The following is a 24,043-nucleotide window of genomic DNA, read 5'->3' on the forward strand; positions in this document are numbered from 1 at the left end:
AGCTTCCCTGGAGATTTAACCTAAACCTCAACCCCATCTTCACTTAGGGACAGATTACCACCTGCTGAGAGCCTAGCATTGTGCCCATTATGGAGACCACTTGGTCAAGATAGCGGATATGAAGCCGGGAGATCTTCATTGCCAATCTGACACCAGTCGATAGAAATCAAACTCTGCCCCCCACCCTGGGGTATTTGCACAGCTGTGTTTCCCAGAAGGTGTTACCAGGAACCCCTTCCATCCCTGAATGTCCACTCCTGAACTCCGGGCACTGAGGCCAATTTTGGGTGCCCTTGTTCTAAAGGAAATCTAGGCAGCAACAGGGGACTTTCAAAGCAGTGCTTGGGGTGCCACTAAGTGGCCAGCACTGGAATTACAGGCATATTTATTTAAGACCACAGTCATGGTTGCATTGTTGCCATTTGAACTGTTCACTACTTATAGTGCAAATGTGCCTGGTATACACAGAGGGTTGAACATCGCCAGATGAGCACAACTGGTAAAAGATCCCTAAACATCATTTCGTGGAAGATTGGAGGTGTTCTCCCCGGTGTCTTGGCAAGTAGTTATCCCTCAATCATCATCATAAAAGCAGATTATCTAGTCATTATCACATTACCGTTTGTGGGAGCTTGCTGTGTGTAAATTGGCTGCCACCTCTCTTACATTACAACAATGACTACACTTCAAAAAGTACTTCATTGGCAGTAAAGTGATTTGGGACACCCAGTGGTTGTGCAAAGCACTAAATACAAGACTTACCTTTTAATTAAGACCCGATTTTGGGGTTATTTAGGTGAGAATCTTAATAAGTAACACGTCTGAAGTTTATTTTACAGTATTCTATCAGAAGTGTCAGTTGTTTGTTTTAACATTGCAGGCAGTAATTGTAAGGTTGACCCCTTCTGCCCCTCAGTCACTGTGCGGTATTGGAGTACATATCACACGTTCCCTGTCTAGGTTTAACACCCATACTCCAGGGACTGCAGTCGAACATTTACTGCAAGTGATTTTGTGCTTTGGACAGTGTTAATGTGTTCGAGCTGGTCTGCTTCTGACTGGGTTGGAGCTCGATTTGCAGTAAAGAGATATTTTCAATAACATTGAACAGGGACTAGTTTTGATCATTAAAATGGGGGTCAGAGTGAAATTTTCCATTTTTCTTCGCAAATTGTCCTGGGTGTTTTTTTTTTGCCTCGGCCAAGGAATCACATGACATCTGGGGATGTCCAAGGTGATGGATCATCACTGTGTGTGGGAAAGACCGGAGAGATCAGAGTCCCCTTCCCTGACGGTCATTGTTGGCGTCAACAGGAGCAGAAAGGGTGCTGGACTTAGACAGAGCTTCATCTGGTTCACCTTCCACCATCCCGGTCTTCCCATGATCCAATGATAAGGGAGTTGTTGACTAATCGCAGTGATCCATCTCTATCAATGAGTCGACAACAGACCCAGACATGAGGTGAGGAAAATGCCAGTGGTGGCGAGCTCTGGGAACCACTGGTCCAAAGTCACTGATTTCTCCTGACCCACGCTACACTCAGATTACTTATACTGGATCCCGAAATGCTATTTTCTGCATGATCACTTGTATTAAATGAATCAATACTAACTGCTCCAACCACCTTCCAAGGGAGCCAGTTCCACTCCTGCACTGAAATATTGCTTCCCCTGATTAGTTTTAAATTCTCTTGCCTTCAAGCTCAGGCTGTGACCTCGGGTTCTGGACAAGGTGAAACAGTTGGTCATCTCGACATTATTCCATTCCCTTTGAACCCTCAACACAGCAAACCGATCACCTCTCAACTTTCTCTTACCCAATGGGAATGTGTCCAATTTATTGCTGAAAAAAGGGACATGTCGAAGCTTTTTGTCGTGCACTCGTCAGGACACTTTGCAAGAATACCAGTGTAAGGGGGAAAAGAACAATTTATACTGTATGTTTTCCCCTTTATATTGGGATTCTTGTGAAGTGTTCTGATGAGTAAAAGACAAAAAACTTCGACATGTCTCTTTTCTCAGCAAAACTCTTAAGTTCTGTACCACCAAACAACGGTGTCCAATTTACACAACTGCTCCTCACAAACCAATCCCCTCAAGCATTCTGTTTGATTTGTTCTGTATCCTTTCAATAACTGTGATATCCTCTCTATACTGAGGCAACCAGAACCGTACAGAGTATTCCAGCTGTGGTGGTTGCTCCAGTGGTTTATAAAGTGGCGGGTTTAATTCACTATATTTCAGCTCAGTATTGACCTTTTTAACATCGTAGATTGATACAGCACAGAAAGAGGCCATTCAGTCCATAGTGCCTGTGCTGGCTCTTTGAAAGAGCTATTCACTTAGTCCAATTCCCCTTTCTCTGTCCCCAGCCCTGGAAATTTTCCCTTTTGCAGTATTTATGTGATTCTCCTTTGAAAGTTCCTATTGAATCTGCTTCCACCACCCTTTCAGGCAGCACATTCCAGATCACAACAACTCAATGCACAAAAAGATTCTCATCTACTGCCCCCCTCCCCCCCCCCCAAACCACCACCGGTTGTTTTGCTGAGTACCTTCAATCTATGTCCCCCTAGTTACCGACCCTCCTGCCACTGGAAACATTTTCTCTCAATTTACTTTATCAAAACCCCTCATTATTTTGAATACCTCTATTAAATCTCTGCCATTCACACCTTCTCTCGACATATCTTTTGTTTCTTCACTTGTCCCATCACCACTCCCTTTGGCCTTGTAACCATTTGTTGTTTCTCTCCTCTGCTCACCACCCTATCACAGACTCAGCTGCAGTATTTTGCCTTTCCATCAACATTCTCCTTAACCTTCTCTGCTCTAAGTGGAGAAATTCCAGCTTCTCCAGTCTCTCCACATAACTCAAGTTAACACAACCCAAAACCTGATGTGTTTGACTCACCACTGACCTCCTGCCCTGTGTCCACCTGTTTTCTCTCACTACCCTCCCACCTCTCTCTCGTTGTACAGCCAGGCCAAAGTCGCGATGGAGGTCGAATCAATAGTGAGAGAAGCCCTCGCCACATCGAATCGGAGTTACTTCATCCTGTCAGGCATCATCGAGGACAACTCCATAGCCGACAACATCACGGAGGCTGAGGATCGGTGAGTAAGCCCCCACCCCCCCCAAAAAGTGGACACCCCGCCAACAGAGGCATGGGGAGCGGTGACCAAGAGGTGAAGGACGTGGATTTTAAAGAACGTCTTAAGCAGGGGGGAGAGGTGGGGGGACTTCCAGGGGTTGGGGGCCCAGGCAGCTGAAGGCATGGCCACCAGCGGTGGAGCGTTGGAAATGGGGTGGGGGGGGCGGGGGGCGGGGGTGATCTACAAGAGGCCAGGATTAGAAAAGTTTCAGATCCCCGCATTCCTCTGGGGATCAGAGGAGTGACCTAATCCTTCGTGGCACTGACACGATGAAAAGGTTCTCAGTCCCCATCTGAGAATCGACACGAATCAGACTTGGCTGCAGGTGACTTCATCGTGCCACAGATGCGGTGACGTCATGTCCGCGAATCCGAAACGCAGTTGGATAAATCCACTGCTAACTCAGCACAAACCCACTCTTGCACCCCCACCCCCACACACAAATTGAGTTACTCACCGAACCATTCCCAACAAAATAATAGTGATTCCACTTGAAAGGTAATGCAGCCCATAATGTGCTTTGGGATGTTTGTGAGAACCTGATGAGGACACTTAATAAATGAAAGTCTCTCTGTTCCCTTAGGTATCAGTCATGGCTCAGTGTGTAACACCCTTACCTCTGAGTCAGAAACTGGTTGGTTCAAGTCCCACTTGAACACACAGCCTGGGCTGGCACCGCAGTGCAGTACTAGGGGAGTGCTGCACTGTCAGAGGTGCCATCGTTCAGATGAGACGTTAAGTTGAAGCCTCTTGGGTTGCGTAAAAGCTCCCAAGGTGGACACATAGAGTTCTGGTTCAGAACAGTCATGATCTAATTGAATAGCGGCACTGACATGAGGGGCTGAATGGCCTCCTCCTGTTCCTACCCCTGAACCAATACCTAAAACAGATGATCAGGTTATTATCTCATTTCCGTTAGTGGGAGCTTGCTGTGCACAAATCGGTTGCTGTATTTCCTACATTAAAATAGAGGCTACACCTCAAAAAGTAACTCACTGGCTGAAAAGGACGTTGGGATGTCTTGAGGTGGTGAAAGGTGCTATAGAAATGCAAGTTTTTTTCCTGGTGGGCCTCTTTTTTTTTCTTTTACAGACTACAGATGATACAAAGTAAAATGGAGGAGCTGGCGGAGGAGGTGGAGGAGGTGTTGAAGGAAGTGAAGAGGCTGTACACCTCCATTCAACAAGCTCAAGGGGCGGGTATCACTCTGCTTCAAAACCACACAAAACTGGAGCCTGAGGTTTGTGCGTAGCCCCTTTTATTCACACTGGCAGACCTCCCGTGACAATACTCCAGTCTGGTCTTGGATTTGGATCATGGTTACTGACACTGACCTGTCCCTTTGCTTCCTTTTTGTACACTGTGAGGCCAATTGCAGTCACTGTTGGCACTTCCTCTACACTGGCAGCACCTCTTGTGGGATAGGCCAGGGTATCTGCAGGTTTAGAGAAGAAACAATAGGAAATGACTTTTTTTCTCCTTTCCCTTTAATTAGGCTTTCTTCATCTTCAGACGATCTTCGATTATGATACGTTGATGGTTGGTACAGAGTGTGATGTCTGGAGAGCTGTCAGTTGTGGCTCAGTAGGTAGCACTCCCACCTTGGAGTCAGAAGGTTGTGCTTCAAAGCCCCTCCAGAATCTTCTTATTGAAGCAACAGTCCCAGTGCAGTACTGAGGGAAGGAGTGCTGCACTGTTGGAGGTGCCATCTTTCAGATAAGATGATAGCCCCTTTCAGGTGGATGTGAAAGATCCCATGACACAATACTGAAGAGCAGGGGAGTTATCTATGCTGCTCTGGGCAGTATTTGAAATGAAAGTTGTCGTAGTCCCAGAGGTCCATATGCTGCTCTCTCATTAGTTGGTGACGACTGGTGGTGAGTGTAACCTGAGGGTCACCACACCTCAGGCAAGGGGCGAGGTTGAGAGAGGGGCGCCTTCATGGATAACCTTAGCCGGTACAGGAATTGAACCCGCACTGATGGCGTCACTCTGCACCACAGACCAGCTGTCCAGCCAACTGAGCTAACCAACCCCCAACCAACAGCGAAAAACAGATGATCTGCTCATGATCCCACAAACAGCAATGGGATCTTGCAGTGCACAAATTGCTTGCTGCGTTCCCTACATTCTAACAGTGACAACGCTCTAAAAGCATCTAAATTGGGCACCAGTGAATTATTAATTTCCTAGTTGTCTGGCCTTTAGCCATCCCAGTAGTCATAGAATCATTACGGCACATGTTGGCTCTCTGTAGAGCAATCCAGTCAGTCCTATTTCCCCACTCAGTGGCTCTGCAAGTTTAGATTATATGAAACTCTTGGCAGTCTGACTTGCCACATTGTATCCTCCTTAAACTTGAGGTCATCCAAAACTCTGCTGCCTGTATCCTAACCCGCACTAAGTCCCATTCCCCTATCATCTCTGTGCTTGCTGACCTACACTGGCTCCTGGTCTAACAACATCTTGATTCAAAAATTCTCATCCCTGTTTTCAAATTCCTCATTGGCTGCCCTCCTTCCTATGTCTGTAATCTCCTCAACCCTCCCAAGATCTCTGCGCTCCTCCAATTCCAGCCTCTTGAGCATCCCTGCTTTCCATCGCCCCACCATTGGCAGCTGTGCCTTCAGCTGCCTTGGCCTTAAGCTCTGGAATTTCCTCCCTACATCCCTCAGTCTCTGTACCTCACTTTCCTCCTCTTAAATCTACATCTTTGGTCCCCATATTTAAGAAAGGATACACTGGCATTGGAGGCAGTTCAAAAGAGATTCACTAGGCTGATTCCTGGGATGAAGGGATTGATTTATCAAGAACAGCTAAACAGGTTAGGCCTTTATTCATTGGAGTTTAGAAGAATGAGAGGTGATCTTATTGAAACATACAAGATTCTGAGGGGGCTTGACGGGGTTGATATTGAGAAAATGTTTCCACTAGTGGGTGAATCTCGAACTAGGGGTTATAGTTACAGAATAAGGGTACACTCATTTAAAACTGAAATGCGAAGGAATTTCTTCTCTCAAAGGGTAGTGAATGTCTGGAATTCTCTACTCCGGAGAGTTGTGGAGGCTGGATCACTGAAAGTATTTAAAGAGGAGGTCGATAGATTTTTGAAATATCAGGGAGTTGAAAGTTATGAGGAACTGGCACGAAAGAGGAATTGAAGCCTGGGGCAGATCAGCCATGATCTTATTGAATGACGGGGCAGGCTTGAGGGGCTGAATGGCCTACTCCTGTTTCTATTTCTTATGTTCTTATCTTGTTCTTTGAGTAAGATTTTGGTCGCCTGTCCTAATGTCTCCTTATGTGGACTAAGTGTCAAATCTTTCCTAACTTAGGCTCCTGTGAAGCACCTTGGGACATTTTATTATGTTAAAGGTGTTATGTAAATGCAAGTTATTGTTGCTGTGGTGACCTGTCCATTTGTTAGCCCAAGACCCTGCTTTTAGTGTCGTTGGACTCAAAATCAGCCAATAGAATCACAGAATCACACAGTGCAGAAGAGGCCCTTTGGCCCTTGAGTCTAGCCTTCCTCTGATTGATTGTCGTCTCTTGGACTCTCCAAAAGGGCTGGGATAATTTCACCGCAGAGCTTGAGGATTTGGAGAGTGCTCTTCAGAGCAAAGAAGAGGAAATCAAGAAACTTCTTCTGGAGTTGGAGCCTCGGGTAAAGGCTGCGAACATGGGAATGGAAACCAAGGAGTTATATGAGGAGGTGAGGAGGTGTGTGAGAAGGTGTATGATGAGGCCCAGAGCAGGGGCCGTATCCCCCTCCTTGCAATATACCGCTGGATTAATGCTCGGTGATGGACAGGAAATCCTACTGTTGCCCTACATTGTAACTGTGACTGCACTTCATTGGCTGTAAACGTTTGGGACATTCTGAGGCTGTAAAAGCCACTATAGAAATGCAACTCGTTCTTTCTCTTTACTTTCCTTTTCCTCTTTCTCTTTTTCTTTGTTCCTCTCTCTCTTCCTTTCTTATCCTGGAGCCATTGAGGCCCACAACAACAATTGGAGCAGTTAATGCAGCTTCATTATCTCCTCTGAGGTAGAGGCTTCATCCTTTCCTGCGAAGAGTATTTTTTCTGCAGTTGATCTTATTTATTGTAGCCTCACATTCTTGTTATGAAAAGGTTGCCTTATGAGCAGGTTGGGCCCATTCTCATTGCAGTTTAGGAGAATGAGGGGTGATCTTATTGAAACATAAAAGATTCTGAGGGGACTTGACAGACTGGATGCTGAGAGGATGTTTTCCCCTTGTGGGGGAGACTAGAACTAGGGGGCACAGTTTCAGAATAAGAGGTTTCACATTTAAGATGGAGATGAGGAAGAATTTCTTCTCTGAGGGTTGTTAGTCTGTAGAATTCTGTATCCCAGGGAACAGTGGAGGCTGGGTTATTCAATATATTCGAGGCTGAATTAGGCAGATTTTTGATTGACAAGGGAATCAAGGGTTATAGCTGGGGAGCAGGCAGGAGAGTGGAGTTAAGACCACAATCAGGTCAGCCATGATGTCATTAAATGGTGGAGCACGCTCAATGGGCTGAATGGCCTACTCCTGCTCCTATTTCTTATCTTCTGTTGTTTCTCCTCTTTTAGCTCCTGAGTCGTGTTAAATCTGCCCAGGCCACAGCGAGTGCATCAATCCAACAAGCCAAACGCATAAAGGAAGAGGGAATGTCCTTGTTGAAAACCTTGGAAGGTATAGTCTGGTGTTGCTGCTCCCTGCCCCATTTGAGAAATTGTCCAATCAGATCAGAGTCAATTCACTTTCCAATTGGAAGGCAAGGCACTGTTGGGACGAATGGATATGCGGGGGGTGGCACCATGGGAATGGGCATGTCAGGGTGAGAATGTTGGAGGTGGGGCATTGTAAGGATTGGCATGTGAGGCAGCCATTGGTGTGAATGTAAGGGTGGGGCACCGTGGTGATGGGCATGTTGGGTGACCAATGGCAGGAGTGTGGGGGGGGTGTGGTTGTCGTTGAAGACAGGCACTCATGTAATGGCACTGTGAGGAATAGGCCACGATTAAACCTGGGCCCTTTATGTTCTGTTTGTGGGGCTCAGTACCACAGGGTTAAATGGGAAAACCGAGCAGAGGCTGGGATTAGGCTGGTGACCCTAGGGTGCTGGAATGCTGCGTTTATTCCGGCATTGTCATTTGGCTTGAGCTTAAGCTGTGTTAGAGAATGCCCAACTACTCCCCTCCCCAACACCCCAAAAGCCCATTGCCCTTCAACCCCTCCTTCGCACCGACTCCACTCAAGGTGGTTTCTCCAAAAAACAAAAATGACGACATTCTAAGTAACTTATTTTGTCTTGGTTTTTAACCTATCGTAGGATGTGTGTGGTGTGGTGTGTGGTGTGGTGTGGTGTGTGTGTGTGCTCAATGCCTTAATGTTACCCCACACCCCTTTGTTGTGACTTGTCTCCTCTCTGACTGGTTACAGAGAAGCTGGAGGAGGCCATTCAGCCCCTCGATCCTGTTCCACCATTCAACTAGATGATGTCTGAGCTGCATCTTGCCTCCTCCTCCCTGGTCTTGGTTCTGTAACCCTTAATCTCCTTACTGAACAAAAGAGCTATCAATGTCAGTTTTGAAATTTTTAATTGATCCCCAGCCTTGAAAGCTTTTTGGGAGAGAGAGTTCCAGATTTTCCACTATGCTTTGTGTGAAGAAGTGCTTCCTGATATCACCCTTGAGCAGCCTAGTGCTAATTTTAATCGGAAGGTTCTGCCCCTTTGTTCTGGACTCCCCCCATCAGAGGAAATAGTTTCTCTCTATCAACACTATTGAATTCTATAATCATCTTCAACAACTTGTTTAAGTCACTCAATACATGATGGAATACAAGTTTTGTCTTTTCAACCTGTCCTCATAATTTAACTCGACTATTGGTGTTTGCTTCCATTATTGTTTTTTCAGACAATAAGAGACTGTTTTCAGCGAGGAAGATGAGAAGCAAAGGAACTTTCCGGAGGATGGGGACTATCAGAGAGCGGGTGCTGGTGGAGGCGAAAAGGAAGACAGCGCAGGCTGGCCGGATGTTGCGAGCTGCTGGATCGAGTTCCACCGTCAGCAGCGCCACAGCTGCCCGCGCCTCACAGCTCACCAGAGACAGCGCAAAGGTCAAGGGGGAATGATGTTTGACCTCCCAGTGCGCTTAACCCATTTCAACCAGAGTCACTTTGTCTTTCGGATAGTTGGGTAGACACCTGTGTTAGAATAGCAAGGAACAGAGAGGGAGAAGCGGATCTGTCGGTGTTCATGTATTATAAACGTACAATGGATATGCAACAAGAAACAGGCCATTCGGCCCAACCAATCCATGCCAGTGTTTATGTTCCACTCGAGTCTCCTCCCATCTTTTCTCATCTAGATCTACCATCGGAACCCTCAATTCCCTTCTCCCGCATAGGCTTGTCTTGATTCGCCTTAACTGCATCAATACTATTCACCTCAACCACTCCCTGTTGATAATTCATTCCCAAGTCAGATGAAGTATAAAACCAGGCACAAATTCTTTTCCTGATAGTTAGTTTAATTACAGAATGCAGCATTACACATGTCTGCCTCCAGCCGACTAACACCTGGTGTCTCAAAAATCTTTATTTATACTATTTCGTGTACCAAATGAACAAAATTAACTAATGAGCCACCTTTTTAAAGGGCTACTGTTTTTTTTTTTAAAAAAACCTTTCAACAGAAACGTAAGTTAAATTTCAATGGGTGGTGATGGTGCACTCCAACCCCTCAGGTGCCCAGCAGTTGTGGAAGGTCTCAAGTGCACCAGTGGACACTGCACGCTCCCTTTCCAGGGACACCTGGGTGCAGAAACTCTTTAAAAGCTCTTTTGAAGAAAACATAAATCAATAAAATAAACTGATAAAAGGATTGACAGCCCCTTAAAAGGGGCAAGTCTTATACTCTTTTGATGAAACAAAAATCAATAAGTTTAAAAAAAAAATTAATAAATCAGAGGCTGTAAACAACCCCTGATGGGGCACTGTAATTAGAATAAAACGTCAAAGGAAACTCACAAAATCGAACCAAAATGTCATTTCCGGGAGTGACCATGCACCCCAGCCCCACCCTGGTGCCCACCAATTATGAAGGGTCTCTAGGGTACCGGGTGGACACCACAAGCTCCCTCTACAGGGACACCTAGGCAAGAGCAGACTTTCTCATACGCTCTTGAGAAAAACCATAAATCAATGAACTAACAAAATGGGTAACAGCCCCTTATATGTGCTCAAGGCATTTAATCAATCGACGCCCTTTACCTATGTATCCTTCACCTTGATAATACAATTAATATCCTATTAACATCGAAAGTAGCAAGATCCACATTCTCACCACTCCCTGGGTAAAGAGCTTCCTTCCAAATTCCTGATTGGATTTCTTGTTAACTATCTTTTATTGATGACCCTTAGTTCTGCTCCTCCCCACGAAAGGAAACATTCTCTCTCTATCCACTCTATCAAAACCTTTCATAATTTTAAAGCCCTCTATTAGATCACCTCCTCAGCCTTCTCTTTTTCCAGAGAAAAGAGACCCAGCTTGTGTAACACATATATACACACCCACATATTTCTGGTCTCATCTTTTGATAAAGAAAATAAGGAAAAACTGTTTCCGCTGGCTGGAGGGTGGGGAACCGAGGGCACGGACTGAAGTTAATTGGCAAAAGAACCCGAGGAGAAGATGAGGGGAAATATTTTGAAGCAGTGAGTTTTTATGATCTGGAATGAGCTGCTTGAGAGGGCGGAAGCAGATTCTATAGTAACTTTTGAATGGGAAAATAATAAATGAAGGGGAAAAATATTACAGGGCTACGGGGAAAAAAGCAGGTGAGTGGGACTTATTGGATAGCTCTTTCAAAGAGCCAGCATGGACACAATGGGCTGAATGGCTTCCAACTGTATTTTATCATTGATTAATTAGATTGGAGTACAACTCCAGGTCAGAAATTCCTCCTGCCACAGGGCAGTGTCCTGTAGGATCAACTGTGACTTTGTGTATCCAGCCAGTGCAGTCCATTGCTCTGCAAGCGATTGCAATGGATCTGGCTGGTGGAATAGAATTCTCCAGGGTCCCTCCCTGTTCCCAAGCAATGGGCGGGTGGCAGAGTCGGTCAGCTCCGGGGGGGGGGTTTTGGTGAGATACATATGGCAGGGAGTGCGACCTTTGAATGATTTGTGTCCTGGCAGTAAACTTGGGGCCAGGAGTAGGCCATTCATCTCCTCTAGCTCGTTCAGCATTGCTGGAAGCTGTGGGCTTATCCCCCTCATGTTGTTTACTGGGGTTCTTTGGATAGGCCCCAGTGTGCCATTGGTCCCAGAGGCAACTAATGGCTCCCACCCAGGATCTGTTGGAAATTCAGCAGCAGTGAGATGGGGAAAGCCAAGAAATTCAGACCCTTGTGTCCATTTGTGCAAGTATAGTGCTGCAGAGGTGGAGGCTCCTCCTGTGGGGAGTTTGTGCATCGGAACACCACATGGGATTTTTCCCCGTGGGCCCTGTTCCTGGTAAACCTGTTCCATAATTCACACCCCCTCAGACAGGGGAGTCATTTTGTGATGGTTAACACTCTCAATTCTGGAGGAAAAAGTAAGTTTCCAGTTTGTAGAACCTTCCAGAAACCTGCGGACACTTTCTCGGCAAGAGGTAACTTCTGGGTTCCTTCTACCTTCCAGGAGGCCCAGAAGATCAGGAGACAAGCCCGGGATCAGGCCACGCAGTCCGACTCACTCCATTCATATCTGCAAGCCATGCAGGAACAACTCAACGCCCAGGAGGACCAGGCCGCAGCCTTGAAGGCGACAGTCCAGGAGGACGTAGAAACAGCAGCCAAGGTAAAGCTAGAAAAAATTCTCTCCCATTGAGGTGGCCTACATTTAGCAGGCTGTTAACTTTTCTAAGTGGTCAAGGTAGGGTTTTATATCTGTTGCCACAGGTTACCAACCCTCCAGTGTTGTTCTAGAGTCTTCAGAAATCAAAGATTAATCTCCAGGACATTAACTGCAAAAAAAAAAACCCATAGGCTTGTTAAAGATAATTAACAAAGATAATTTTTTAAAGCTGTTTATCAGTTACAAAAATATAGGCCATTAGGGATAAAATGCTGTTTGACTGACAGTCGAGATTCGTCCAGTGAAGTAGTGAAAAGCCTATTTGCTTTCCGATTAGCTGTGGGAAAGTGGTATTTCGCAAAGATGGACGAGTCAGGTGATCGGCAGCGAGAGAGTGGGGGTCGGGTTGTTTGGAGGCTGGAGCACATGTGATGACACCTTTGGGAATGGACCCGAGCGGAGTAGGCAAATCCCGAGTCTGTGCGGGATGCATCGTTTTTACATTTAGGAAACATTTTAGCCAAATATCATTGACCCGTTTGCAAACGTATGAACAGGAATAGGCCATTCGACGTGAAGGGTTGTTGATAGTTTCCACTTACTAATCTATCTCCATGGGTGGGAGGGTCAGTAACCAGAAGATACAGATTTAAGATAACTGGCAAAAGAACCGGATGGAGAAGAGGAACTAGAAAGATACGGAAAGATTTGCATTTCTATATTACCTTTCATGACCACAGGATGTCCCAAAGCGCTTTACAGCCCATGTAGTATGTACAAAGTGTGGCTACTGTTGTAATATCAGAAATGTAGTAGCCAATTTGTGCACAGCAAGTCCCACAAATAGCCATACGATAATGAAAAGATAATCTGTTTTTGTGATGTTGGTTGAGAAAAAAACATTGTCCAGGAGACTGGGGGAAAACTCCCCTGTTCTTCTTTGAATAGTGCCAAAGGATCCTTTAGGTTCACCTGAAAGGGTAGATGGGGCCTCAGTTTAATGTCTTATCCAAAAGGCAGCACCTCCAACAGTGCAGTGCTCCCTCAGTACTACACTGGGAGTGTCAGCCTGAATTATGGGCTCAAATTTTTTTTTTTTGAAAAATATACTTTATTCATAAAATATCTGGAAGAACATTGCAAAACCTTTCTAAATCGCCATCACAAGAAGTACAATCAGATACAACTTTTACACATGGATCACAAGGTGCATCAATACAATCAATGAATATTACATTCATTTCAATATGGTCATTACAGACAATCAGACAATGGTAATGGAGTTATCAACATACATCATGTTGCACTCTGAGGTGCTTCAGTACAATTATAATACAATTAGTATTCAATGCATACATTCATTTTGAGCTGTACAGCCCGAGGGGATCTCAACAGTTCAACAGTTAGACAGTGACCTTTCCCCATTGCGCCTTTGCGGCGGCTGCCCCAAGCTTTAGTGTGTCCCTCAGCACGTAGTCCTGGACCTTGGAATGTGCCAGCCTGCAACACTCAGTCAGGGACAACTCTCAAATAGGGCTTGAACCCACAACCTTCTCCATCTGCTACAGCTGAGGAGACAGGGTGAAGGAGGAAAAAGTACCTTGACAGCCCTGCCATTTTAAAATAAATGTACCAGGTGATGTTGTGATCTGACAGGCAATGCTCTCATTCTAGATTAACCCCACAAGATGCAGCTGACTGAGAGCATGGAAAGGTCACAGCAGGGGTCAGACGAATGATTCCACTTTTATGTTTTAGTACTGAAGCTGAGGCAGCACTGAGGGAGTGTTGCACTGTCACAGGTTCCCTCCCCGAATAAGATGTTGAACCAATGGTTCAAGTGAACACTAACAAGTTCTGGCCAACACTCCCTCCTCAGCCAGCAGTGCCACAAGATACAGATTTGCTGCTGTTTATGGAATCTTACCATGCAGGGAATGACTTCTTGTCAGGGCAGAAATAGCAGTGCAGCGTGAGAGCTCACTACTCTTGTGCTTTGGGATCTTCAACATCCACCTGAAGCACTGAGGCTTACCCTGTTACCTCTCTCGCACAGCACCCCCCATCACATGGCACTCTCTCTCAGTACTGCCCATTGGGACTTGGAGGGCAGAGCATGCTACCAGCTGAGCCAAGCTGACACACTTACCTTGTAATGGTTTCCCTCTCTGTGACAGGTCCTTCGTGAGACTGAGGTGATGGACAAGAAAATAGAGGAAGCGAAAAACTCGCTCGATGGTGACCTGAAGCAGTTGACAGAGTTGCTGAAAACAATCGGTACGTTTATGGACTGGAGACGGAGACTATCTGGGAGAGAGCTCTGGGTCACAGGGTCACTGGGCCCTGGGTCAATGGGTCGCAGAGTCACTGAGCCCTGGGTCAGGGAGTCGCTGGGCCCCCGGTTGCAGGGTCACTGGGCCCCGGGTCAGTGGGTCGCTGGGCCCCGGGTCGGTGGGTCGCAGGGTCACTGGGCCCCGGGTCGGTGGGTCGCAGGGTCGCTGGGCCCTGGGTCGGTGGGTCGCAGGGTCGCTGGGCCCCAGGTCGGTGGGTCGCAGGGTCGCTGGGCCCCAGGTCGGTGGGTCGCAGGGTCGCTGGGCCCCGGGTCGGTGGGTCTCAGGGTCTCTGGGCCCCGGGTCGGTGGGTCGCAGGGCCGGTGGGCCCTGGGTCGGTGGGTTGGTGGGTCACTGGGCCCCGGGTCGGTGGGTCACTGGGCCCCGGGTCGGTGGGCCCCAGGTCGGTGGGTCGCAGGGTCGCTGGGCCCCGGGTCGGTGGGTCGCAGGGCCGGTGGGCCCTGGGTCGCAGGGCCGGTGGGCCCTGGGTCGGTGGGTCACTGGGCCCCGGGTCGGTGGGTCACTGGGCTCCGGGTCGGTGGGCCCCAGGTCGGTGGGTCGCAGGGTCGCTGGGCCCCGGGTCGGTGGGTCGCAGGGTCGCTGGGCCCCGGGTCGCTGGGCCCCGGGTCGGTGGGTCGCAGGGTCGGTGGGTCGCAGGGTCGGTGGGTCGCAGGGTCGGTGGGTCGCAGGGTCGGTGGGTCGCAGGGTCGGTGGGTCGCAGGGTCGGTGGGTCGCAGGGTCGGTGGGTCGCAGGGTCGGTGGGTTGCAGGGTCGCTGGGCCCCGGGTCGGTGGGTTGCAGGGTCGCTGGGCCCCGGGTCGGTGGGTTGCAGGGTCGCTGGGCCCCGGGTCGGTGGGTTGCAGGGTCGCTGGGCCCCGGGTCGGTGGGTTGCAGGGTCGCTGGGCCCCGGGTCGGTGGGTCGCAGGGTCGCTGGGCCCCGGGTCGGTGGGTCGCAGGGCCGGTGGGCCCCGGGTCGGTGGGTCGCAGGGCCGGTGGGCCCCGGGTCGGTGGGTCGCAGGGCCGGTGGGCCCCGGGTCGGTGGGTCGCAGGGCCGGTGGGCCCCGGGTCGGTTGGTCGCAGGGCCGGTGGGCCCCGGGTCGGTTGGTCGCAGGGCCGGTGGGCCCCGGGTCGGTTGGTCGCAGGGCCGGTGGGCCCCGGGTCGGTGGGTCGCTGGGCCCCGGGTCGGTGGGTCGCTGGGCCCCGGGTCGGTGGGTCGCTGGGCCCCGGGTCGGTGGGTCGCTGGGCCCCGGGTCGGTGGGTCGCTGGGCCCCGGGTCGGTGGGTCGCTGGGCCCCGGGTCGGTGGGTCGCTGGGCCCCGGGTCGGTGGGTCGCTGGGCCCCGGGTCGGTGGGTCGCTGGGCCCCGGGTCGGTGGGTCGCTGGGCCCCGGGTCGGTGGGTCGCTGGGCCCCGGGTCGGTGGGTCGCTGGGCCCCGGGTCGGTGGGTCGCTGGGCCCCGGGTCGGTGGGTCGCTGGGTCGCTGAGCCCCGGGTCGGTGGGTCGCTGGGTCGCTGAGCCCCGGGTCGGTGGGTCGCTGAGCCTCGGGTCGGTGGGTCGCAGGGTCGCTGAGCCCCGGGTCGGTGGGTCGCAGGGTCGCTGAGCCCCGGGTCGGTGGGTCGCAGGGTCGCTGAGCCCCCTGTACCCTGAGGATTCCTGACATGGGATTTCAGTGGTAACACTATATGAAGCCTCATTTATTTTTTTCATGTTTCCCCAAAAGAGAACCTTCAGATTGAGCAAGTGACAGAAGCAACACTGAATAAAACAGAGACTCAGATGGGAGCTCTGAGGTGGGCAATTGATCGGAAACTGGCACAGAAGGTGCGGGAACTAGAGGCTGCCTCTGAGATGCAGATCCTGAAGATGAAAATTTTCGAAAAGGACATAAAGGAAATTGAGACAGAGAAACACAACCTGGAGGACATTGTTCAGAACTTGCCCCAGGGCTGTTACAACAGAGTGGGATGGTAGAGGCTCAGGGATGTTAGAGTAAGGAAAGGTGATTACTGTGGACAGTTTTTATTATTGCAAGATGTTTGCCATTGCCACAATTTTGAATGAGTAATTTGGGCATTTAACCCCCTTTAATGTTTCTTCCAATTTTAATCCATTAACCTCTCCTCCTGGCTTTGGTTCATTGGATAGATGTGACCCTCCAGTAAATCAACCAACTACCCACTGTTCATACTTTAGCACTGCTTATTTTGTTGGTTGATATGATGCCATTGGGACTAACATGCCCGCACCCCAATGTTCATACATTTAACTGGAGACTCTTGTGTTCTCTAACCAGTCAAGGGAGTTCCGAGACCATCCTTGTACTCCCAGATTGATTTTCTTGTAGTGGTTTAGTATAACTGAGTGACTTACTAGGCCATTTCAGAGGGCAGTTAAGTGTCAATCACGTTGCTGTGGGTCTGGAGTCACGTGTAGGCTAGACCGGGTAAGGATGGCAGATTTCCTTTCATAAAGGACATCAGTGAACCAGATGGGTTTTAATGACAATCAGATAGTTTCATGGTCGCCATTACTAATGCTAGCGTTTTATTCCAGATTTGTTAATCAAATTTAAATTCTCCCAGCTGTCATGGTGGGATTTCAACTCATGTCTCTGGACCAGTAGCCTCTGGAATACTAGTCCAATAACGTTAACAAAGTTCTACCATCTCTGTTTAACATGTTGCCACACAGACTACGGTGCCACACAGACTGCCCAGCGGCACCTCCCCAGAGCCCTGTACTGCCCGGCAGCACCTCCCTAGGGCCCTGTACTACTCAACACTCTGTGTTCCTTCCTGTATAAGGGAAAGCAGTTGTTTTTTTTGTGGAACTTTTCCCCGATCTGGAGCCAGGCTTTAACAGAAGCTGCCAATGTACAAACTACAATATAATTAACCATCAGGCTAATGTTACTTTCTAGTAATTGGATATTAGCCTCAGCATCACCATAATACTTTGCATGGTACAGTATTTGTGTCATTATAAAGCAGCGTATCGAAGAAGCTAGCTGAGTTGCATTGCACAACCTCAGGGTTTCCCAAAACATTTTACAGTCAGTGATATACTTTGTCCTCTTCCTCGCTATGAGTAATGCCACTAGAGGCTCACTACAGCAACCACTTGCATTTATATAGCACCTTTAGCATGCCCCAAGGCGCTTCACAGGAGTAATTATCAAAAAGTATTTGAACCTGAGGCACAGAATGAGATGTCAGGATAAGTGACCAAAAGCTTGGCCAAAGAGGGAGTTTTTAAGGAGTGCCTTAAAGGAGAAGAGAGAGGTGGGGAGGTTTAGGGAGGCAATTCCAGAGACTGATCAGTATTTCAAGGTGCCAGCCTGAAGGTGAGCAATTGCAATCACTGTTAATAATTATCTACTCCTCATCGAATCCACTAGTAAGTATGTCACCTCCAGCTTATTCAGAGAAATGTTTACAACAGATCAAAATAAGTTTTGACTGTACTAACTCATTCATGAGACATGCTAAAATTGCTTTAACTTCCCGTTCCACCCTGATGTAAAGCAAGGTGTCAGAGAAAAGGATCATTTTGCCATTTTGCAATGGCAACACACAAGTTACCTCTGCCAACCCTCTCCACCCACCGGCTCCCTGCATTCCTGCAGTTCCCTCTTCCCCCATCCCCGATCACATATCGGAAATCCAAAATGCACACTGCTTGTGGGTTTCCAATCATTCTAAAAACAGCAAAAGAGCTTGTTTTTCTATAGAACCCCTCACAATCTCAGGATGTCCCAGAGTGTTTTACAGCCAATGAGGTACATTTCAAAGTGTGGTCGCTGTTGTTTGTAGGAAACATGGCAGCCAACTTGCACACAACAAGATCCCACAAACAGCATATGATAATGAGCAGATACTCTTTTTAGTGATGTTGATTGAAGGATAAGTATTGGCCCAGGACACTGGGGAGAGCTCCCCTGTTCTTGTTCAAATAGTGACCTTGGGATCTTTTACACCACCTGGCAGAGCAGGAAAGGCATCATTAAACCCCAAATAAAAGCAAAATATTTTGCGGATATTGGAAACCTGAAATTAAAAACAAAATGCTGGAAAATCTCAGCAAGTCAGATTCAGAGAGAAACAGAGTTAAGGTTTTGAGTTGAATGTAACTCTGAATTTCTTTAGAATCATAAAACCAAAATTGGCTCACTAATGTGCTTCAGGAATACTGGCCATCCTTATCTGGCCTGCAGTTCCACACTAAGTTAACCACATACACATTAATTGCCTCTGACATAACCCAACAAAGCACCCAGCTGCAAATTATCTCTTAAAAAGTTCGAAAAAAGTAAGCCCACAGCTTTTTCAGGACAAGGGGAGACTATTTTATCAGCATCTCAAATTCCAAAGACAAATATTTTTTAAAAGACTCAACAGGTTTAACATTTGAGTGAAAATAGTGTGGACTCCATCATATTACATTCACGATTTACTCACATTGAGGGGATTTGATAGACTAAATAAGGAGAAAGTCTTTCTATTGGCAGGGGGGTCAGTAACCAGCAGAGGGCACAGACTTAAGGTGATTGGAAAAAAAATTGGGGGAGATGAGGGGAAAAATTTTAATCAGTGAGTTATGATCAGGAATGCGCAGTCTGTAAAGGTGGTGGAAGCAGATTTTACAGTAACTTTGGAAAGGGACTTGAATATAAACTTGAAGGGAAAAGCTTTGCAGGGTTATGGGGAAGAGCAGGAGGAAGTGCGACTAACTGAATATCTTTCTAAGAGCCAGCACAGGCACAATGGGTGGAATGGCCTCCATCTGTGCTGCAAGATTCTAAGTGAAATGGTAGTCCGCCAAACAGAATTTCTGATCTTAATAAGGAAGCTCACTCTGAAACTTCACCAAAGTCTAACTTGGAATTTAAGAAGTTCTGGTTGCTAATCGGAAAAGAGCAGAATTGACCAGGAGCGATGAGGAATCCCAGCACACGACATTTGGTACTGTGTCACGTTCCATTCAGTCTTGCATGAGAAATTTCTTCAGCCATCTCTGTAACATGACGTATCTAAAATCAAATTTATATGAATTGATTGAAAGCACAGATATGCTTGTAAGATATTTAATCACTTATTAAATGATTATTTTGATGATTACCTTATTATTGCATTCATTGTGTGGCTTGTGTGTGTCATAGCCGGTCATCTAGATTGATTTGTTATACGTCTCAGTACACTTTGCTAATCATGTCATTGATACTGGCATTTCAGCTGTCAATCCATTCTTAGATTGTCTCAAGTTTTACTACCTGTTCAACTATCTAAGGATGTGATCATTGACGGTGTGTAATGTATGGCTGACTCTGATTAGACTGGTTTTGTGGGCAGCAGAGAGAAGTCTAGGGTATGTGCCGATTTGATTTCTCTTCCTATCTCTGTATGTAAACATTTTCTATGTGTCACATCTCAAGGCATCACCCTTGAAATTGTCACATTGGCACCTGATTAACACAAAGCTCCCCTTCTTAAAAGCAGCAGCCAATCACTGCTGAGCAGATTGGGAAACTAACCAATGGGCGAGTAGCATCTGATAAAAGAACAGCCAATGCCAACTGACTTGTGTATGTGCCTACTGGAGCAATTATCCCTTTTGACTTTAAAAGGTCGGTTCAGGTTAAAGCTAGCTCTTCACATCGACGATTTTTCATCTGAATGACCTCAAACATTAACTCTGTTTCTCCCTCCACAGATGCTGCCTGACCTGCTGAGTCTTCCCAGCATTTACTGTTTTCATTTCAGATTTCCAGCATCCGCAGTATTTTGCTTTTGTTTGGATCACATTAAATTCTGGCTTCACCTCTGCAGCAGAGTGATGTGCATTACGTGGTATAATCTGGCCACTAACAGCAAGCGATGCCACACAACATCTCTGTTATAGATTTATATCACATTGCAGTCCAAATTAAAGGACTTGTACCATCAACAAAATATAAAATATGGATAAAAAGTAGAGCTTTTCTGGAAAGTTACCTTGGTTAACCCCATTTTACAGTGTGTCCAGTTCTGGTCATCACACTTCAGGAAAGATGTGAAGGTATTAGACAAAGTGCAGAAAATATTCACAAGAATGGTTCCAGGGATGAGGAACTTCAGTTATGAAGATAGATTGGAGAAGTTGGGACTCTTGCTTGGAGAAGAGAAGGCCGAGGGGAGATTCGATCGAGGTGTTCAAAATCATGAGGGGTCTGGACAGAGTAGGTAGGGAGAGACAGTTCCCATTGGCGGAAAGATCAAGAATGAGAGGACACATTTAAAGTAATTGGAAAAATAATCAAAGGAGACATGAGGTAAAACTTTTTCATTCAGCGAGTGGTTGAGATCTCGAATGTGCTGTCTGAGAGTGTGGTGGAGGCAGGTTCAATCGAGGCTTTCAAAAGGGATTTGGATCATTATCTGAAAAGGAAGAATGTGCAGGGTTATGGGGAGAAGGTGGGAGAATGGCATTCGGTGAATTGCTCATTCAGAGAGCTGGCACAGACACGATGGGCTGAATGGCCGACTCCTGTGCCCAACAATTCTGTGATTCTGGGTGCCAGAGACATTTTCCTTTCATTTTCCTAACTAGACAGGAACAGGGTTTGTGAGTGGGCTGACATTGGTGTTGGAACTGGGGCTGTTATCAGGTACTAAGGGCAAAGGGTTAATGTTGATCCCTAGGATATCTTACATTTAAATTGTTGCATTATGAATGTAAAATGAAATGTCAGCCTTTTGTAAGAACCCAAAAACAACTGATAATGGAATGAGCAATCTTAAACAATCCTATTAAAAGCTGCTACCATTGAAAATTGTCAAGAAGGTCAAGGCATTTCTGTGTGAAATAAAACTTGGAGAAAGTTTGGACAGTGATAACAGCAGCCTACGCATTCCATAATCTGCAGCAAGTGACTTGGAAAGACAGAATGTGGGTGAAAGGTTGCGCCTGGATTAGCCTCAGGAAATCTAGCAACATAAACCAGTCAGCCGTCCAGCATGAATGCCCAGCAAGGGAGGGTAATCGGACAAAATGAATTTTTCCCCAGTCACTGATGCTTCAATTGGCAGAAACACCCTAAATAGAAGCCATGGTGCAACTATGGTACTGCAGTCAGAGGAACCTGAAGAAGCTCCTCCCGGAGAGAGCAAGAATAAAATGAAACATTAAGAACCATGAAGGAGTTGGTCATATTTCTGTCTTGATCCTGAAATCCTTGGCTTTAAAGGCCATATATACTGCTTAATGCTGCCATTCTGCTTGTCTATGTGGCTTTGATGCTCTGTGTAATATGAATCATCAAAGGAACCTTAGAGTAACAAGAATAATATGATTCTTTAGTGTTTACTGTTCAAGTTCACAAATCACTGAAACATATATATTCCCATACTTTGGGTTTGGGTATGGATTGGGTTAACATTGGTGTTGGGTTTAAATTAAGTTTTAGGGTTGGATTGAGGTATGGGTTGTTAGTGAGGGTTGGTCCTATGGTTAGGGTTGGGCTGGGCTTGGGGTAGGTGGTGAGGAGTATGTTTGGAGATGGGGATGAGGTTGGACTTGGTGTTGGGTTATACTTTGGGCTGGTGTTGGGTTTGGGTCTGGGTCCTGGCCTGGGTCTGAATCGGTAGCTCCGTTTGGGTTAGGTTTTGGTGTTGGTTTGGGTAAGTATCAGGGTCTGGGGCTGGATTTAGGACTGAGGATGGGTTTAGGCTTGGTGTTGGGGTTAGGCTTGGTGTTGTGATTAGGGTTGGTGTTGGGGTTAGGCTTGGTGTTGGGGTTAGGCTTGGTGTTGGGGTTAGGCTTGGTGTTGGGGTTAGGGTTAGGGTTGAGTCCTGGTTTGGGGTTAGGCATGAAACTGGGTTGGCAGCTGGGTTTGGGTTTAGGTTAAATTATCTTTAGGACTGAGGATGAGGCGTTGGGGATGGGTTTGTGCTTCAGGGTGAGTTCTGGTGTGGGGTTGGGTTTAGTATTCGGTTAGGGTTGGTGATTTGGGGGCAGGGATTGGGATTGGGTTTGGGGTCGGCTCTGGCACCTGGTCCGATCTGGGAGGCCACTCCCAGCTGCAGTTTCTCTGCCTTCCCACAGCGGGCGTCTCTGTCCCGGGACATTCCCCCTAGTTTGAACAACGGTTCCCGGGCAGCATTCAGTTCAATCCCCGAGCCGGAGAGCGGAGCTCGGATTCTCTCAATCTCTCAAGATGCCCTCGGGACAACAGGCTCAGGGTGAGACACTAGTTGGGGGAGGAGAAGCGATTCCTCGGGAAATTTTCCTGATCTGAATTGTGTTTCTCCCATTCACAGGGGGCAAAATGTTCGGGTTATTAAAAGCGCAACAGGAGGAGCGGCTGCACAGTGTGAACAAGGTGAGAGATTCTGAGCCAGACTCAATCCCTTTCCACCAGGTTTAATTTGCGGCTCCTGTCTCTACTTTTATAAATTGTCTGTCTTTCCCTCTCCGTGTGTGTGAGAGACACTCTTCCCTTTTGTGTATCATTCCCTACATTTTATTTTTTCTCTCTCTCTCAATTTTCATTACTCTTGCTCTTCGTTTGATTTTCTTTCTCTCTGCCCTCCTCTCCCGTCTCTTTCAATAACATGTTTAAAACAACACTCATCATTTCTGAGGTCAGTCAGTTGAGAAACACACTGTCAGATCTTTGATGAATATTTTGGAAGTTGGGATTGGAACACGCCCAGAGTTTGTTCTGAAAGGGAAACATAAAATGCTGGGAAAACTCAGCAGGTCTGGCAGCATCTGTGCAGAGAGAAACAGAGTTAATGTTTCGAGTCTGTATGACCCTTCTTCGGAACTCTGTTCTGAACTTGTTTCATCCAAGTGGTTTAAAGCGACTAAAGGATGCCAGAGCTGTGACCACGTCCACTTTCAGTGACCACTGTTGATTAATAAAAGGGTTTGGGTTGGATTATTGAGGTTGGGGGCTGGCTCTGAGTTTGCTCTGTGGCTTTTTAACCCATCACAAACCTCGGGTTATTTGTCTCACTCCAATTCCTGTCACTGACCCTCTGCCAGTGAACTTGAGTCCCTCGCTCTGAGCATCTCCCCAATGCTGCTTTCAGTACTAATGTTGCTTCTATGGAAGACAGCAACAGGTACAATTACTGGGGTAAGGGAGAGAAGGGATGAGGAGCCTAGAGGCATTAATTGCCCATCCCCCTCCACACCCCCCAGATTATTATGTATTTCCAAGTTCCAGAACGAGCTAAAGTCCCATCCACAACACTTCATGGCTCCAGTTAGGAGGGAGAAATGTAGAATTAAGATTTGCATTTCTATAGAACCGTTCATCACCTCAGGCTGCCCTGAGGCCCTTTACAGCCAATGAAGTACTTTTAAAGTATAGTTACTGTTGTAATGTAGGAAATGTGACATTCATCACCTCCGCCTGCGAGCTCTCCTCCAAGCCACTCACCATCCTGACTTGGAAATATATCGCTGTTCCTTCACTGTTGCTGGGTCCAAATCCTGGAACTCCCTCCCTAACAGCTCTGTGGGTGTACCCTCACCACATGGACTGCAGCGGTTCAAGAAGGCAGCTCACCACCACCTTCTCAAGGGCAACCAGGGATGGGCAATAAATGCTTGCCTTCACATCCTGTGAAGGAATAAAAATAAATCAATTTGCACACACAAAGCTCCCATAAACTGCTAAGTGATCCTAGCCAGATAATCTTTTTTGTGAAACAAAAACAGA

General features: G+C 47.3%; 2 protein-coding genes across 2 annotated transcripts in view; both read left to right on the top strand.

Annotated features, from left to right (window-relative positions):
* The window catches only part of lamc3 (laminin, gamma 3), a 94,933-nt gene extending 78,129 nt beyond the window's left edge, over positions 1-16,804 (top strand). The window contains exons 21-28 of the mRNA XM_041192793.1: positions 2,983-3,117; positions 4,249-4,396; positions 6,722-6,868; positions 7,756-7,858; positions 9,085-9,287; positions 11,856-12,014; positions 14,189-14,288; positions 16,058-16,804. Of these exons, the coding sequence (XP_041048727.1) occupies positions 2,983-3,117; positions 4,249-4,396; positions 6,722-6,868; positions 7,756-7,858; positions 9,085-9,287; positions 11,856-12,014; positions 14,189-14,288; positions 16,058-16,308 (1,246 nt within the window). The 3' untranslated portion in view covers positions 16,309-16,804. The remainder of the gene's footprint in view (positions 1-2,982; positions 3,118-4,248; positions 4,397-6,721; positions 6,869-7,755; positions 7,859-9,084; positions 9,288-11,855; positions 12,015-14,188; positions 14,289-16,057) is intronic.
* Positions 16,805-22,431: 5,627 nt separating this feature from the next.
* The window catches only part of aif1l (allograft inflammatory factor 1-like), a 39,954-nt gene continuing 38,342 nt past the window's right edge, over positions 22,432-24,043 (top strand). Inside the window, exons 1-2 of the mRNA XM_041192817.1 lie at positions 22,432-22,553; positions 22,632-22,693. Coding sequence (XP_041048751.1) covers positions 22,529-22,553; positions 22,632-22,693 — 87 coding nt within the window. The 5' untranslated portion in view covers positions 22,432-22,528. The remainder of the gene's footprint in view (positions 22,554-22,631; positions 22,694-24,043) is intronic.

The sequence above is a fragment of the Carcharodon carcharias genome, chromosome 8 (assembly GCF_017639515.1).
Source record: "Carcharodon carcharias isolate sCarCar2 chromosome 8, sCarCar2.pri, whole genome shotgun sequence".
In the NCBI taxonomy this organism is placed as follows: Eukaryota; Metazoa; Chordata; class Chondrichthyes; order Lamniformes; family Lamnidae; genus Carcharodon; species Carcharodon carcharias.